The sequence below is a fragment of the Gavialis gangeticus genome, unplaced genomic scaffold (genome assembly GCF_001723915.1).
Source record: "Gavialis gangeticus isolate Ggan-Ray unplaced genomic scaffold, GavGan_comp1, whole genome shotgun sequence".
Taxonomy (NCBI): Eukaryota; Metazoa; Chordata; order Crocodylia; family Gavialidae; genus Gavialis; species Gavialis gangeticus.
Window position 1 is genome coordinate 31427563 of NW_017729001.1, and position 13824 is coordinate 31441386.

The window sequence follows — 13824 nt, forward strand, 5'->3', positions numbered from 1 at the left end:
TTGCAAATAAAATTTCCTAATGATTGAGCCTTACCTTCATCAATTTGGAAATCAAAAGAAGTGTTGGGAAGGACTCCTCACTTAACTCTGCAGCTGCAAGAAAAACAGACAATATTCTAGTGCAAGTCACGGCATAAGTGCAGTTTTCTCTTGTTGAATGAGGGACTTTTTACTGTTAGACATGGGACTCTAGTGGTGACAGAAAAAAAAATGATCTACTTATCAATGTGTTGCTCTGAGACTTGGGGTATCTGGGATAATTCCCTGCTCTGATAGACTTCCCTTAAACAAGTCCTTTGGAGGCAGAACCTCAGATGATGTAAACTATTCTCAGCTCCTAGGAAGTTAAAGAACCCTGTTCATGCATCTTTGTCTCAAGTCCCTATTATATAAAATGGAGGCTTTGGGAGAATAAACATATTAAAGACTACATTACTGTTGAACTGAGAGTTCAGGAAGAGTTAAGGAAAAGCTATGTAGCTAGCTAGCTACATAGAGTACATACATATAATACTCCAGAAACACTGTGTGGTTCTAAAGAATATCAGATGGAAAGGCAGCCTGGTTTGAGCAGCTGGAGATAGGGCAATCGCGTTCTCTAAAACGTATTGGTGTTCTAGGTCCACTGGAGGGGAGATTCTTTTGTAAGATTCCAGGTGTTTCAAAAGGCTTAAAGCCTAGAACAGGAAGAAGAAAAAAAAACCCACATGTATTACACATATAATATATTCTTCAAGTAAAATAACAGCCCCCAATAACTACCTAGAAGGGGCAGGTATATATATTATTTTGCCATGATTACAAAATAGCTTCCAGATATTTTCCTCTCTTGAGAAAAAGCTACAGTTCCCTATTTGACTGAATCTGTTTCACTCTCATATACAAATTTCCAGAATGACAGAGATGAAAGTTATAATAATTGAGCAATGTAAGAATTTAGTGGGATGAGTTCAATTATATAAAAAAGCAATAGTTGAGAGAAGCTGTAAATAAAGTGACAATGGATTTCTTTTAAATTATCTATTGTTGTACCTGATTCACTTGGATACTTATACTTTTTTCATCAGCACTTTGTATCACTCTTAGGACATTTTCAATAGTTTCATAGTCATATGGATCAAGCTGTTCCAAAACACAAAACGAGAGATAAATGACTTATGTACTTTGTAATTTGACTTTAAAAACAGTAATTCAGTATAAATTTTACTATTTTAATTCCAACTATGTAGCTATAATATTGAAGCTCTAATGTATACTTCAAAAGCATCTCTCTCTTTACTGTTGGCATTTACTTCCCTTCTAAAAAAATTGACTAGGGGTGAACTGATACAGATTTTTGGGGCTGGTAGTGATAGCCAATTTTTAAGAAGGCATATTGGCTGATATGGATCCAAATTTCTGATACCAGCCTGGCAGCTTGACGAGCTGCATGTAGCTAGTAAGTCTAGCATAGTGGAAGGGGAGGTGGGGAAGAGAAGGGGCATGGCAGGGCACAGATCAAGGCCCCGTGGTGAGGGAGGAGTGGGGCTGGGGCAAGCGCTGTCTGGCAAGGCAAGGCAGGACAGGGCGTGGAGGGTGCAGGACTGAGCCACAGCTTGGCCAGGGAGGGGGCAGCTCCTGCCACCACTACTGCTCCCGTGGCTCCTTGGAGAGTCTGCTCCACAGTCCAGCAGAGACTCCCTATGCCTGACAAAGGGTGACTGTGCCCAAAAGCTTGCTAAGAACTTTTTTCCAACTACTCAGTTGGTTTAATAAAAGGTAAATCACATCTACCCAAAGAACCCTGCCTGCCTATTTTTTAAATTGGTCCTTTTAAGAATTCAAACTTTAGTGCATCCCTAGAATTCACTGTTTCTTTGCTACAAACAGTGTACCCTATAATAAGAAAACAGAAAAGATGTGACCAACCTATTAAAAAAAATACTAGAAGAGCCAAGAAAACTAAATAAAACAAAAACTAACAAGCTACAGTAGTAACAGCAAAAGAGCTACTCTAACCACAGTTCTTTATTTCTAAGATTTATAGTCTATAGCAAAGGTTGTAAGGAAGTTTGGTTTCAGGTTTCCTTTTTAGCAGTTTTATAGATGACTGGCGCACACCTCAGAATGGGAGGTTAGTAAAGAAAACAGTGTTTGATGTTAGGTGCATGTTGTGACTATTTTACCTTGTTCAATATTCCACCAAGGCTAATAACCAGGTCCTGTGTGCTCTTCAGCAAAGGAATTATTCCTAGGGCTTTGGCCAATAATATCGAAGGGGGTAGCTTCTCAGTATTCCCTGCTGAGTCACCTTCCACATGATTTATATTTGCACTCTGGAGGAGGAGTGTTTCAATGCAAAGCTGCAGTGCTGTATCACTGTCCAACATGTAAGTGCTGAAAAGATAAAACATTACTTAAACTGCCACAGACTTTTGTTAATGACAGTTTATTTACTGCATGAGAAAACAGATCTTTAAACTAAAACAGACTCAGACAAACACAATTATTGTGGTAGCAATAAAATACTGGGTTAACTTGCTTCAGTTTTTACCTGCAATATTTCAGCAGAAGGTTTGTATCTACAGTTGGATTCTGTACTAGAATTCTTAGGAGTTCTCTCTTCCTTATTGATGGCTCTCTAAATACAAACTGGAAAGAAATCTGCAGATAAACAGAAAAAAATCCCAAAACAAGATTAGGGATAGGTGGGTTAGTAATGGCTTTTCATGTATGCATTATTTTCCAATAAAATACTATGCTTACTGCAAATTTACGTTTAGTGTATCACCAGAATGAAACATTTGTTCATGAAAAATAGCAAAATAAAAAACCCACTAACTGCCAAGAAACTGAGATTAAGGAAAATTAAAAAAATGACCCAAAAAATGAATTCACACACACAACTCGCAACAAAAACGGTCATCTCTCAGACTGAGCTGCCATTTTAAATGAACAATTTTAATGTACAAACATGTTAAAAAGAACACTCACACCAAATTTACCAAGCTGGATACCCCATTCTGCATCAATAATTAATTCCTGGAATTTCTCTCTCTCTTCTGCTTCACCATAGTGACTGGCAAGCTGTGCTCCAACCCGAGCTACTGCCTTTAAAAAAAAGAAAAAGTGTAAAAGAAAACTATAGTTAAAAATGGGATCTTGTATTATCTAGGTCACTGCATGACCTTTTGCAAGCTATGAACTCTTGTGTTTCAAACTCTCAAGCTATAAAATGATAATGCCTCCCTTTTCCTTGTAGGGGATATTTTTCAGATCACTACTGTCCCCAAATTAGGTAATAGCCATAATTTAAGTGATATCAATTTAGAGTAACCATCTTAAAAATAATTCCACCATGCCTTAATCAAGTGATGCAGAAATCAGGATTTATAAAACAATATTATCTGTCTTTAAAGCAGAGTTCAAAGAGTCTGATGCGTCTCAAGAGAACCTAGATTATTTATGTTAAAAAAAACTGTCACAGTTTCATCCTGTCTCCACTGCTTCATTATTTTTTAATTCTCCCCACCTCCACACACACTTCTTTCCTGCAGTCTCATTTCATTCTTTAAATTGCTAGAGAGAGAATTTTGAAGAAGAAAATATTACAGGTGCAAGTTTACTTCATATCTTACCAGAATAGTTTTAAAAAGTGTAGGAAGGACAAATCTAATGCACCACTACAGTAGACAGTTAATATCTGGAAGCAGCACTTTAGTAGCATATCTAAGTTAAGATAAGAACAGTGCCTCTGAAGGTTACCAGAATTTTATTGTAATTTTGCCATGTGTTGTTTATGACATCCCAGAGCTTTTTAAACATGTCTTCCTTGGGCAAGATTGTACAGTACCCCAACGCCAGATTGCGATCTATCAGACGACAGTTGAAAACCTATGGAAATGAACAGGCGTATTTTAATAATTAATAAGCATACTTTAGAAACTTCCAGTTATGCATTACACATTGATACTTTCATTATTTAATGTGTTAAGCGTCCAGTTATACTGAAGTCTATTGAGCATTTTAGTTAAGTTAGAAAATGAGAAAGGAAGAAAAATAGTTTAGCAGTATATATCAAAGCACAGAGTAACAATGTAAAGGAAAGTCAATCTAATAGTGTAGACAGTTCATCTTTCAGAAGAATATTGGCATAGTTCAGGATCCACAGAGAGCCTTTAAAATTCTATTTAATTCATGGAGGTAAAAAGATTTCAGGATATGAGTAGATGGTGATGGAAAATGCCCACAGATCATAAAAGGCTCTTATTTTAATCCAATAGGGCCTGAAAGAAATCAGGACCATATACTCTATAAATAGACGTTTGTCTTTATTTAGAGTTGGGATTAGCAATGTTTTGCAACAAGAAGATTCTTTAAATAGGGCTTAGTTCTGTGTGTAGGCTGCTTCCAACCCAACCTCCACCACCACCACAGCTGCAGCCACTGCTTCCCTCAACAGTGCTGTCCTTGCTGCTTTTCCCTGCCACACGGGTGAAGCCCCCTGTTGTAGAAATGCCACCCAGGCCCACACCTCCACCCCACAACTCCCCAAGCTGGATAAAATGGGTCTGCAGGAAACTAAAAGTGGGAAACAGCAAGGGCCTTGCAAAAGGTTTTTTGTATAGGGTATGCTCACCTTGTATAGCAAGGCCAGGCCAGCAGTCATAATCACTGAAGTGGATTTCTGTTTCATGGCAATAAGAAAGCTTCTAGCATCAGTCAGCATTTTCCCATCATGTAACTAATGCCAAAAACAGAGTCAGGCAGTTAATAAAAGAAAAAAAAAAAGAAAAAAAAAATAAAATAAAATAAAATTTCACAAGAATTCTAATTTTCTTATTACTTTGACCATCTTAGAGAGGGAGTGGAAAAACACTGGAAGGGTATGTCTTTTTTATCAACATTAATTCAATCCTTGGTGTTCTTCCGGATAAGGTACCAGTTTATGATGGTGATATTGCACTGTGAAACAGTCCTCTGCTACAAAGCAGAAGGGTGACCACTCCTTCCCTTCATACAAGCCACTGAACCACTCTGATGGTGCTAACTCCTAGTGAGAGGACGTGTGTCACAACACCTATCTGCTCAGCCATCTGTTCAGGAAACTAGCCTAAAAGTGGAAAGGTTGGGCAGATTTCCACAGTTTATATTCAGCAAAACCCAGTCTAGGTTTTCTCCATACCTTCTCACTCAGGGACATGTTCATGTTGTTTGTTACACAGTGCTGCAGGCAGGATCCAAATGAAGAGACTATTAGCCGCAAAGCTAACTCGTATTGACTGCATTCTGTAAGGTTCTGAAGCAAGGCACAGATGGGTGTTCGAGCTGGCAAGAGAAGGTTCTGTCCTGTGAAGTTTCATCAGAAGAATGGTCAGCATATATCTGAAACATGCATGTTGGTTAAACCTAATTAGATGCTTGGAATTTATACTGAAAGTGACTTCCCTCCTTCTCCATTAAGGTGATGTTATGTGATCAGCTTTTGCATTCTTAATAAGTCTTGTTTTTCATAGATTTACACCTTACTACAAAAATTGTATTTAGTTCAGCTACCAGTGGCTCACCCTGACAGGGATCAGCAGAGTCATTCTGGACAGGCTCTATACCCTTCTACAGAAGAACCTAGGGCGGTGTTACAAGTTGTACCTTTATAAAACAGCCTTCATGCAAAGATCTCAAAGCACTATAGTTAGGTATCATTATCCCCACTTTACAGATCAGGAAACTAAGACACAAAAAAGTAAAGGTGTCATGCCCAACGTCACAGGTGAACAGAGCCAGGAACTGAATACAGATTGGCCAGGATACTTGTCTCCTGACTTCCAGCCCGATGTCCCAATTCAGTGCTGCCTCTCATAGTAAGTTTTAGACAATATGTGGAAAGTCTTAGCCAGTGATTTGGGATTAATGAGATATGTTCTTGCTTTTTCAGGTTTAAATTAAACATTTAGCAATGTGTTAGTTTATTTTAGTCTTGCAGTGGTAGTTTGCCATTACATTACCTTTAACAAATGGACAGTTTGCCAAGCTGGTACAGTCCAGAGGATATATCTTGTTCTCTGCAAAGAAAACAATTTTGTCAGAAGTGCACTAACATCTCAGCAAAGTTAGAAACCTTGCAAATATCTTAAAGGATTATACCTGAAACCAATTTAGAAATATAGCTATATACTAACTTTGTTATATGTTCTCAAAGATTTACACCTCACAATTTAAATCCTTGAGAGCTAGGATCTTTTCTGTAATTTTTTGTCCATTTACCTTGTTGTCATTTAAAAAAACAACAACAACAACAACAACAAAACCAAAACCTTAAATTTTCCTAAAGGAAGGAAGGAAGGAAAAATAAAAAGCCCCAAAACAATCTGTTTCAGATAGGAAATTTAATTTTTAGCTTATTAATTAATTAATTAGTGTCTCACTTAAAAGTAGATCTGATTCTATCAAGAACGCCTGAAGATAACAAAAAAAATATAATACCACCAAAAGTGAAATGTGTGGAATATGAATGTTTATAAATGTATTGTTGGAGACAGGAAACAATTAAAATTCAGTGCTTCTGAACCAAACTGAAAATGTGTTTCCAATTTTGCACCAAGTACAATGCCAAGTTCTAGCCAGAGTTCTTGATCTTATTAAGCAACAGCATGGGTTTGGTGAGGTGCATTTGGAGAAAGTGCCAATTAAAAAAAAAAAAAAAGTGGGTAATTTATTTATACACATAGCAAAAAATTAAATTTACTATGAATAAGTTCAGGATAAAACATAGTGACTCATTGCATAATAAATAAAAAAAATATTTACCTGCAAAAGGCATAAGGGAAGAAACAGTTTCATATGCAACTGGGAGCACCATCTGTGGTTCAAGAACTATCCCATCTTCACTAAAGAAATCATCATAAATCCATTCTTCATAAGGATCTTTATCAGCTCCAAATGATGCTGTCTGAATAAAAATCATTATCAAGAATATGGAAACAAATACAATTAGATAAAACACATTTGCCAGGAGCTGCAAAGTATACTTATCAACAAGCTAAAAAAATTCAAGACATTACACTTTCAAATATGACTTTCATTATCTGAATGTTCAGCTTTGAAAAAGATATTACCTTTGCTATAAATCCATAGTTTTCTATTTGGCACTGTCCATAAATGTCCTTAGCAATCAAGGTATATTGGCATAACTCCAGAGAATCTAGTAACAGATCTGTGAGAATTTAAAAAGTCATTATCATATTCCAATAAAATGTATACATTCTACATTGTAAAGAAAGCTACCATTTTGTAAGCATCCTCTTTTTTTAAAGAGGCATGCACCGATATTCAGTTTGATTTTGTGTTTAATAGGACAAATTGACTGTCTGGAAATCTGGGTGTCAACATGAACACAAATTAGAAACAAGGATATTGATTACCTGGACTGCATATTGTAGCTGCTTGGCAAGCCAGCTCATCTATCACTGCAGGAAGGTTCAACTCTTTAGGAGTAATCATTGGAATGTCAGCTCCCAACATATGGCAAAGCTTTTGACAAGCTAAAAACAGCGTCTTTCCTGTTTCTTCATTACAGTGATGTTCATATAAGTCTCTTTATGGAGAAGGGACAGGAAAATAAATGGTTAGAATGTTTATTTAAGATCATATTTATAAAACTTGGGTTGCTTTTGAGATGCTTAGTTATCCAAACAACAAACAATCTAAGTAGGGACTGCAAGGGGATGGAAAACTATCTTAGTTAGCTCATCAGTAAGTCATGCAGCTAGACCCAACAGCTGAATAAAAGAATACAATTAAAAGATAGGCAGAGTTTCCCTTGTACATGATTATTGAATAGTGTAAAATAAGTAATTGGTTATAAAAATGTAGGATATTATTTAGGATAATATAGGATACAAACAGATGTTGCATTTGTTCCAGGATAAACTGTTTTATTCCGGAACAAGAGCGTTATCATTCAGACATCCACGTCTGTTGTCCCAGGGTTAATCCTAAAAAGGCTCACGGGATAAGTAGTATTAAGAGTTTATCCCAGGATATCGCAAGGTGCATTTGAATAGTTAACCTGGATTCCCTCATTAGAAGGGTGATGTGCGTATACTCCAATCCTGGAACATTTCTGTTTTGGGATAAACACAGGAACAACCTGTTCAGGGACAAATGCAATTTTTGTTCCTAGCCTTACTTTAGTTACATTTTCGTTCTCCACCTCCTTTAAAAGGAAGAAAACTGAAATGTAGGTAAAGGCAGAACCCTATCTAATCAGGCAAAGTGTGCAAGGGGGAACGATGAAATATCAGAAACATGATAGTTTAGATCCAGAGCTTTCCATCTATTCATGAGACTCAAGAAGCGGAGAGGAAGAGGGAGGTGTGCAGCTGGTTAGTTTGTCAATCCATATTATTCTTTATCTTCGATTAAATTGGTGGAATTAGATCAGTTACCACGTCCCTTTACCTAGTATACAGAATGCATTAATAATCTCATTATAACAAAATCCACAGGAATTGCCAAATAATCTAAAGCAGTGCTTCTCAAAGTGGTGGTCCGCAGACCAGTGGCAGTCTGCAAGCCACCGGTTGGCAGTCCACAGCAAGTTGCTAGGAAAGAAAGAAATATATTTTCAGAAGCATAACATCGATATGTCATAGCGCCACAGTTCATATGTTCCAACACTCCAGGTGACGTCACATTGTGCGAGGCAAGGAAAGAGAAAGAAACAGCTGGTCATGCATTGGTGTAGTGCTGTTACATGCAGTTGCTGCCACCAGCTGAACCAGGCACCGGTCCCTGGCCCGCTGGAAAAAAATTGCCAGTCCGCCACATCAGATAGTTTGAGAAGCACTGATCTAAAGAAACAACTAAACTAACATTTGTAGTCTTCCATAAAATGTGGCATACTGTTTAAACAGATCTACTGTTCAGCACTTCCTCCATCTAATGGGATCATGTCTTTGCAAGTACCTTCCAGTAATTGCAGGGAACTAGAAGTAACTTACTGCATGCGTTTAACTCTAATATATTAGGCAAAACTAAACATGCTTAAGATTTTACCTGCATATTTTAATAGCCTCTTCAATTTTTCCAGTATCTAATGCCCTCAATGCGAGTTTTGCCCCCAGTTCCTGCTCTGTCTTTTGCAGAAGCAAAGCCAGTCTGTAAAGTCTTGATTTAGTGGTGCAGTTCTTTGTTTCACCTTCTTCTGAATGGTGATTTGTTGCTTGTACTTTTCTAGATTCTGCCATAGACTGAATGGTTTCATAGGCTTTTATGTACTCCTCAAGGAGCTGAGACATCAGTGAAGGATTCCCATAATCTTTGACTGAAATAAAGATATCAAAATCCTCCTACAACAGAAAGTAAAATAGCATGCTGTCATCTTATTTAATTTGACATTCTTTGGCAATCTGTTGTGTTTGTTGACATGATTCCGCATTCAGTGCTTTAGTGATGAAACTGTTCTTAGAATAGCAGCATTTACTAGATTACAGAACTTTTAATATTTATTTTGCATATCTACTAATTAATGAAAGGCCATTGCATCAAAATATAGGTTTAATTGTTTAACTACATCAAAACAGATTACATTTTATAAATGTAATATAATCTTTATAAGCCATCTCCTATTAGCAAATCTTTGCTGAAAAGTAGAATGAGCATTAGTAAGGTTCTACTAGCAGCTTAAAATATTTTACAAAACAGAAACCACGCGTCTAGTCTCATAAATTTAAAGATTGAATTTTAATCACTGAGTGGCACTGGAAGACGCTATAAAGGGATACTGTGAAGTTTTATCTAGAGTATCAAAACTGATCTCTCACTCAAAATCAAGTGATAGAGTTAAGAAGTATTTTTAAAAAGCGAGTTTGGTTTGGCATCTTTATTCCATGGTGGACTGATTAAAAAACCTAATTTTAAAATCACATTTAAAATCAGCAAGTAGCAGTATTACTTAAATATTGATTTTAATCCTGTTTTGCATTTGTACTTTAGGGATTGGCCTAAAGAAAAATTCACTCTGATTAGAATAACCATCAAAAACACAATGATTTACAACTATATATAGCGTCTATATTGAATCTGGAAAACTACCACCATCTATAAATATTTATGTAAACAAAATACCTGAAATTGGAATATTATTTAAAATATTCTCCACAGAAGCCAGCTAAACTCAAACCAAAATTATTCAGGCAAATAATTTTCTGTAATATACAGACTGACAGTATCTATGTTAGAAAAAAAAACAAAATGCTACGATTCATTTAATTGTAAAAACACAAAATAGCATAATTAAAAGGTTGTACATTAACTGTGATAGTTATAAAGCTGCAAAAATTTCAAAATTGAAGCATGTTTTTACCAGATTCCGTATATAATTAAAAAGCAACACTTTGTCACTAAAATTTTAGAGTTCATTTAAGCAATATTTTCAAGTGATTTTAGTAGATTATCCCAATTGTAAGACAGAACATAGTTATGATTAATTTATGACAACATAGTTTAAAAATTATATTAAAATCTAATAATCATTGTATTCACCCTTCTTTCTCCCTAAATAAGAATGTAAAATTTGTTTTTAAAGTATAACATAAACAAAATCTATTGATCAATCAAGTAATTTCTTTCTTATCCTGGTCATTAAGCACTTTTAGTCTAATACAAACAATGTTAACTGCAAATATATTTTAGTAGGATTCATGTTGTTTAATAATATTACTGAGTGCAACATCAAGGTAAAGAGTAGGTTCTTAAACTTAAAAATATTTACCTGCAGACTGGCAAGTGTTTCAAACATTTTCAAGTTCATTTCACACTCGTCCTTCTTCAGAGGATTTTCTGTAAGATAGAAATATGTTCCTTATTAAGCTACTTATTGGGTAAAATATAAAAAACACAGATTACAACTTACCTTTCTGAATGCTGAGAAGGAATTTAAGAACATCCACAAGTGACTTTGTTATACACATTTGTGCTTTGCGCTGAAAAAAGGAAAAGTTAATTTTATTTAGTCTTTGATGAATTGGAAGTTTTAAGTGTGCACAGCTAAGAGTAATCTAATAGTGATGGCAGCAGAATTAGTTAACTTTGTCCAACAGTCAGATAATACTGGTTATTATAGATAATATGTAGAATTTCTAACTGGCTGAAGTAAGGATTAAAAATCTCCCAAAAACCAAAAACAACCCTAATGCACTAGCGGAAATCATTTGTGTAAGTCTCTACCAAAATAAAATGTGCCTTTATAAAGTATAGCAATGATTTCAGATAAAGAAGTTTTACATCATGTTATCTGCTTTTTCATACATGGATGGCTAGATAAATAAAGCAAAAAAGCACCAATTTTTAAATATCTGAACGGTTTATAAGGTTTTAGAAATTCTTCAAACCACTACTCTTTTCAATATGTATACAGACTTCAGTGTTTAGAACAAGCAATACATGTATTTTATGAAGTTAAATTGGTTAAGTACCTCTTCAGAATTATTTGGTTCTTTCTGTAATGTCAGTCTTGCCCATATAGTCAATCTTTCTGCAATTTCCTCAGCTTCAGCAACAGGCAGAGATTTTAGTAAGTTCAGAGATTCTTCTCCCTGCAGAAATAAAGCATATTAATTCTCAACAGTTTTTACTATTTGCTGTTTACAGTCTGGTTGATGGACTGGTCTTACCAGTTCTGTCAGTTACATTTCTTTACTTTGATACTATGTTGGCAAGGGTAGCACAAGACTGAAACTTTTTAAGCTGCATTTTATAAGTTCATCTAAATTCTGCAAAAGAAACTGCATTGCTAGGGACAGTTGCAGTGTGTGCGCACACATGCGCACGTGCCCGTATGTCTGTCTGTCTGTCTCTATGCATAAGACAACTATGTCAGGAGAGAAGCTCAATACCCTTCCCAAAGAGAAATGCTTTGCAATATCCTCTGTTCTTAGAGCCCCTCTATAATGACAGAAACATACAGGTTCCGACATCAGACAGAGGCATAACAACCAGGTTCTACACCCTAAGCAGTAGGGGCAGCAGTGGCAGCTGGGCTGGTGCTCAAGTCACCCACCCCTAGCTACACTACTGACATCAGGTGCCAAATATGGCAATATCTCCCAACCAGAAAGTCTTTTTTTTTGTTGTTGGCAGTGAGGTGGTCAAGCACATTTGGAAGTTACCATAGTAAAGCTCACTCAAAAACATCTAGCATACTTCAAGAAAAGGCTTCATCCCAAGCCTGTCCACATAGGTGAAAACTATTTTTCACCCTTTTGCACAATTAATGAAATCAGCATTTGCAAGGTTTTACACTGTGGCAGAACATGGTAGTTTCTCAAGCATGCACTACTTCCTGTGATGGAAATGTTAGTTCATAGCCTAGAAAGGATAAATCAACTTAGTTGTATCTTAAGCTATAAATACAATCTTTTTAATACCATACATCATGACAGCTACACGTCACTACTAGAAACGTGTAGTTTGCATGTAAAAATACTGCAGTCTGTGCAAGGGTGTGTGCAGCTTTTGAAACAATACCCCTTTGGAAAAAAAAAAAAGTCTTAGAGAATATCAATCACATAACTGAATATTTTTATACCCTGTCTTTATCAATCAGATCCACCATCCTCAGAATATAGACTTCCACACTTGGCAACATACAGGCTGCTACAATTTTCAAAGCATCTTCTAAACAAGTAGGAGTATCTTGTTTAAGAATGTATCTCGCCAGCCTCTGAAATGAGAAAACAGACATGGATTTTCCTATAAAATGTGCTGGCAATTTTAGAAACCACTAAAAGCAATGGGATCATCTTGGTACCAGGAGCCTTTGAATATCTGGCCCCTAACATATCAAAATGCTCAAGGACTGGCTTAGGAATTGGTATTTAAAAATGTAAGTCATAGAAACAAAGTAAAAATCTAAAACAGAAGCAGTCACTGGCCACTTACCATTATCATCTGTTTGTCTTTTAGAAGATTGGCATCCCTTATTCCATAGGCACGCAAAAGCTTCTTCATTTCCATCAGTTTGTAACTCTCCTGCAATAACTTCACTCTATATATAAATAAGCAACAACAAACATGAGGAAAATTTGTCACATCAAGCTACAATTCAGTCATTCAAAGCAAAAGAACAAATAAAAGTAGGACACATGGAATTTAAGAAAAGCAATCTTACTTGCTGTGTTTCATTTCTAAATGCTGCTTTACCAGTTGCTCCACTGCTGCACTCCAAGGTACCACAGCACCATGCATTATCTGCAACACTGCGTCAAATTTCAGCTGCAAAAGGATTTGCACTCATATGAAAAATTAAACACTGTATTACTTTCAGGTATTGTTTACCTATTATTCATCCTACATGCAGAAAAATTCTCTCCCCCCAAACTCCACTCACTCATTCACACATTCATTTTCACATTCCATGTTTCTCCCAGAAGAGTTATCTGTCAGAATAATTAGGGACTAAAATTGCACATGCCAAACTCCCACTGATTTCGGCAGGTATGCTAAGCCTTTAAAGATGCATACCCTAATTTCTTCCACTGTTCAACAAGATATGGAAGTCACACATGATTTCCTACCCTGTTTTATGAAGTTCTTGAAAGCAGAAGCTAACCACTTATACATTTAAACACTTTATTTTCCTTAATATAGCATTTAAGCTTTTGCTGTACTTCTCAGAGAATGCAACACGTACTTTTAAAAGGCATATGTACTTAAAATAATGAGCAACTTTAGTGACACAATGCTTCCAAAAGATAAATTTATGAACTGCAAGGCTAAAGAGACTCAGGTAGCCCCAAGCGCTCACTGACAGAGACATACCACATTACCACACTCTCCAAATGG

General features: G+C 36.1%; 1 protein-coding gene across 1 annotated transcript in view; it reads right to left on the minus strand.

Annotated features, from left to right (window-relative positions):
- Positions 1-13824, minus strand: part of KNTC1 (kinetochore associated 1) — a 54237-nt gene that overhangs the window by 14087 nt on the left and 26326 nt on the right. Inside the window, exons 27-46 of the mRNA XM_019507255.1 lie at positions 13151-13254; positions 12922-13027; positions 12569-12703; positions 11457-11576; positions 10895-10964; positions 10754-10821; positions 9037-9329; positions 7401-7573; positions 7095-7192; positions 6787-6928; positions 5985-6041; positions 5165-5328; positions 4619-4723; positions 3745-3873; positions 2974-3090; positions 2534-2643; positions 2166-2376; positions 1033-1122; positions 506-677; positions 35-93 (exon numbers count right to left, since the gene is read on the minus strand). Of these exons, the coding sequence (XP_019362800.1) occupies positions 35-93; positions 506-677; positions 1033-1122; positions 2166-2376; positions 2534-2643; positions 2974-3090; positions 3745-3873; positions 4619-4723; positions 5165-5328; positions 5985-6041; positions 6787-6928; positions 7095-7192; positions 7401-7573; positions 9037-9329; positions 10754-10821; positions 10895-10964; positions 11457-11576; positions 12569-12703; positions 12922-13027; positions 13151-13254 (2523 nt within the window). The remainder of the gene's footprint in view (positions 1-34; positions 94-505; positions 678-1032; positions 1123-2165; positions 2377-2533; positions 2644-2973; positions 3091-3744; positions 3874-4618; positions 4724-5164; positions 5329-5984; positions 6042-6786; positions 6929-7094; positions 7193-7400; positions 7574-9036; positions 9330-10753; positions 10822-10894; positions 10965-11456; positions 11577-12568; positions 12704-12921; positions 13028-13150; positions 13255-13824) is intronic.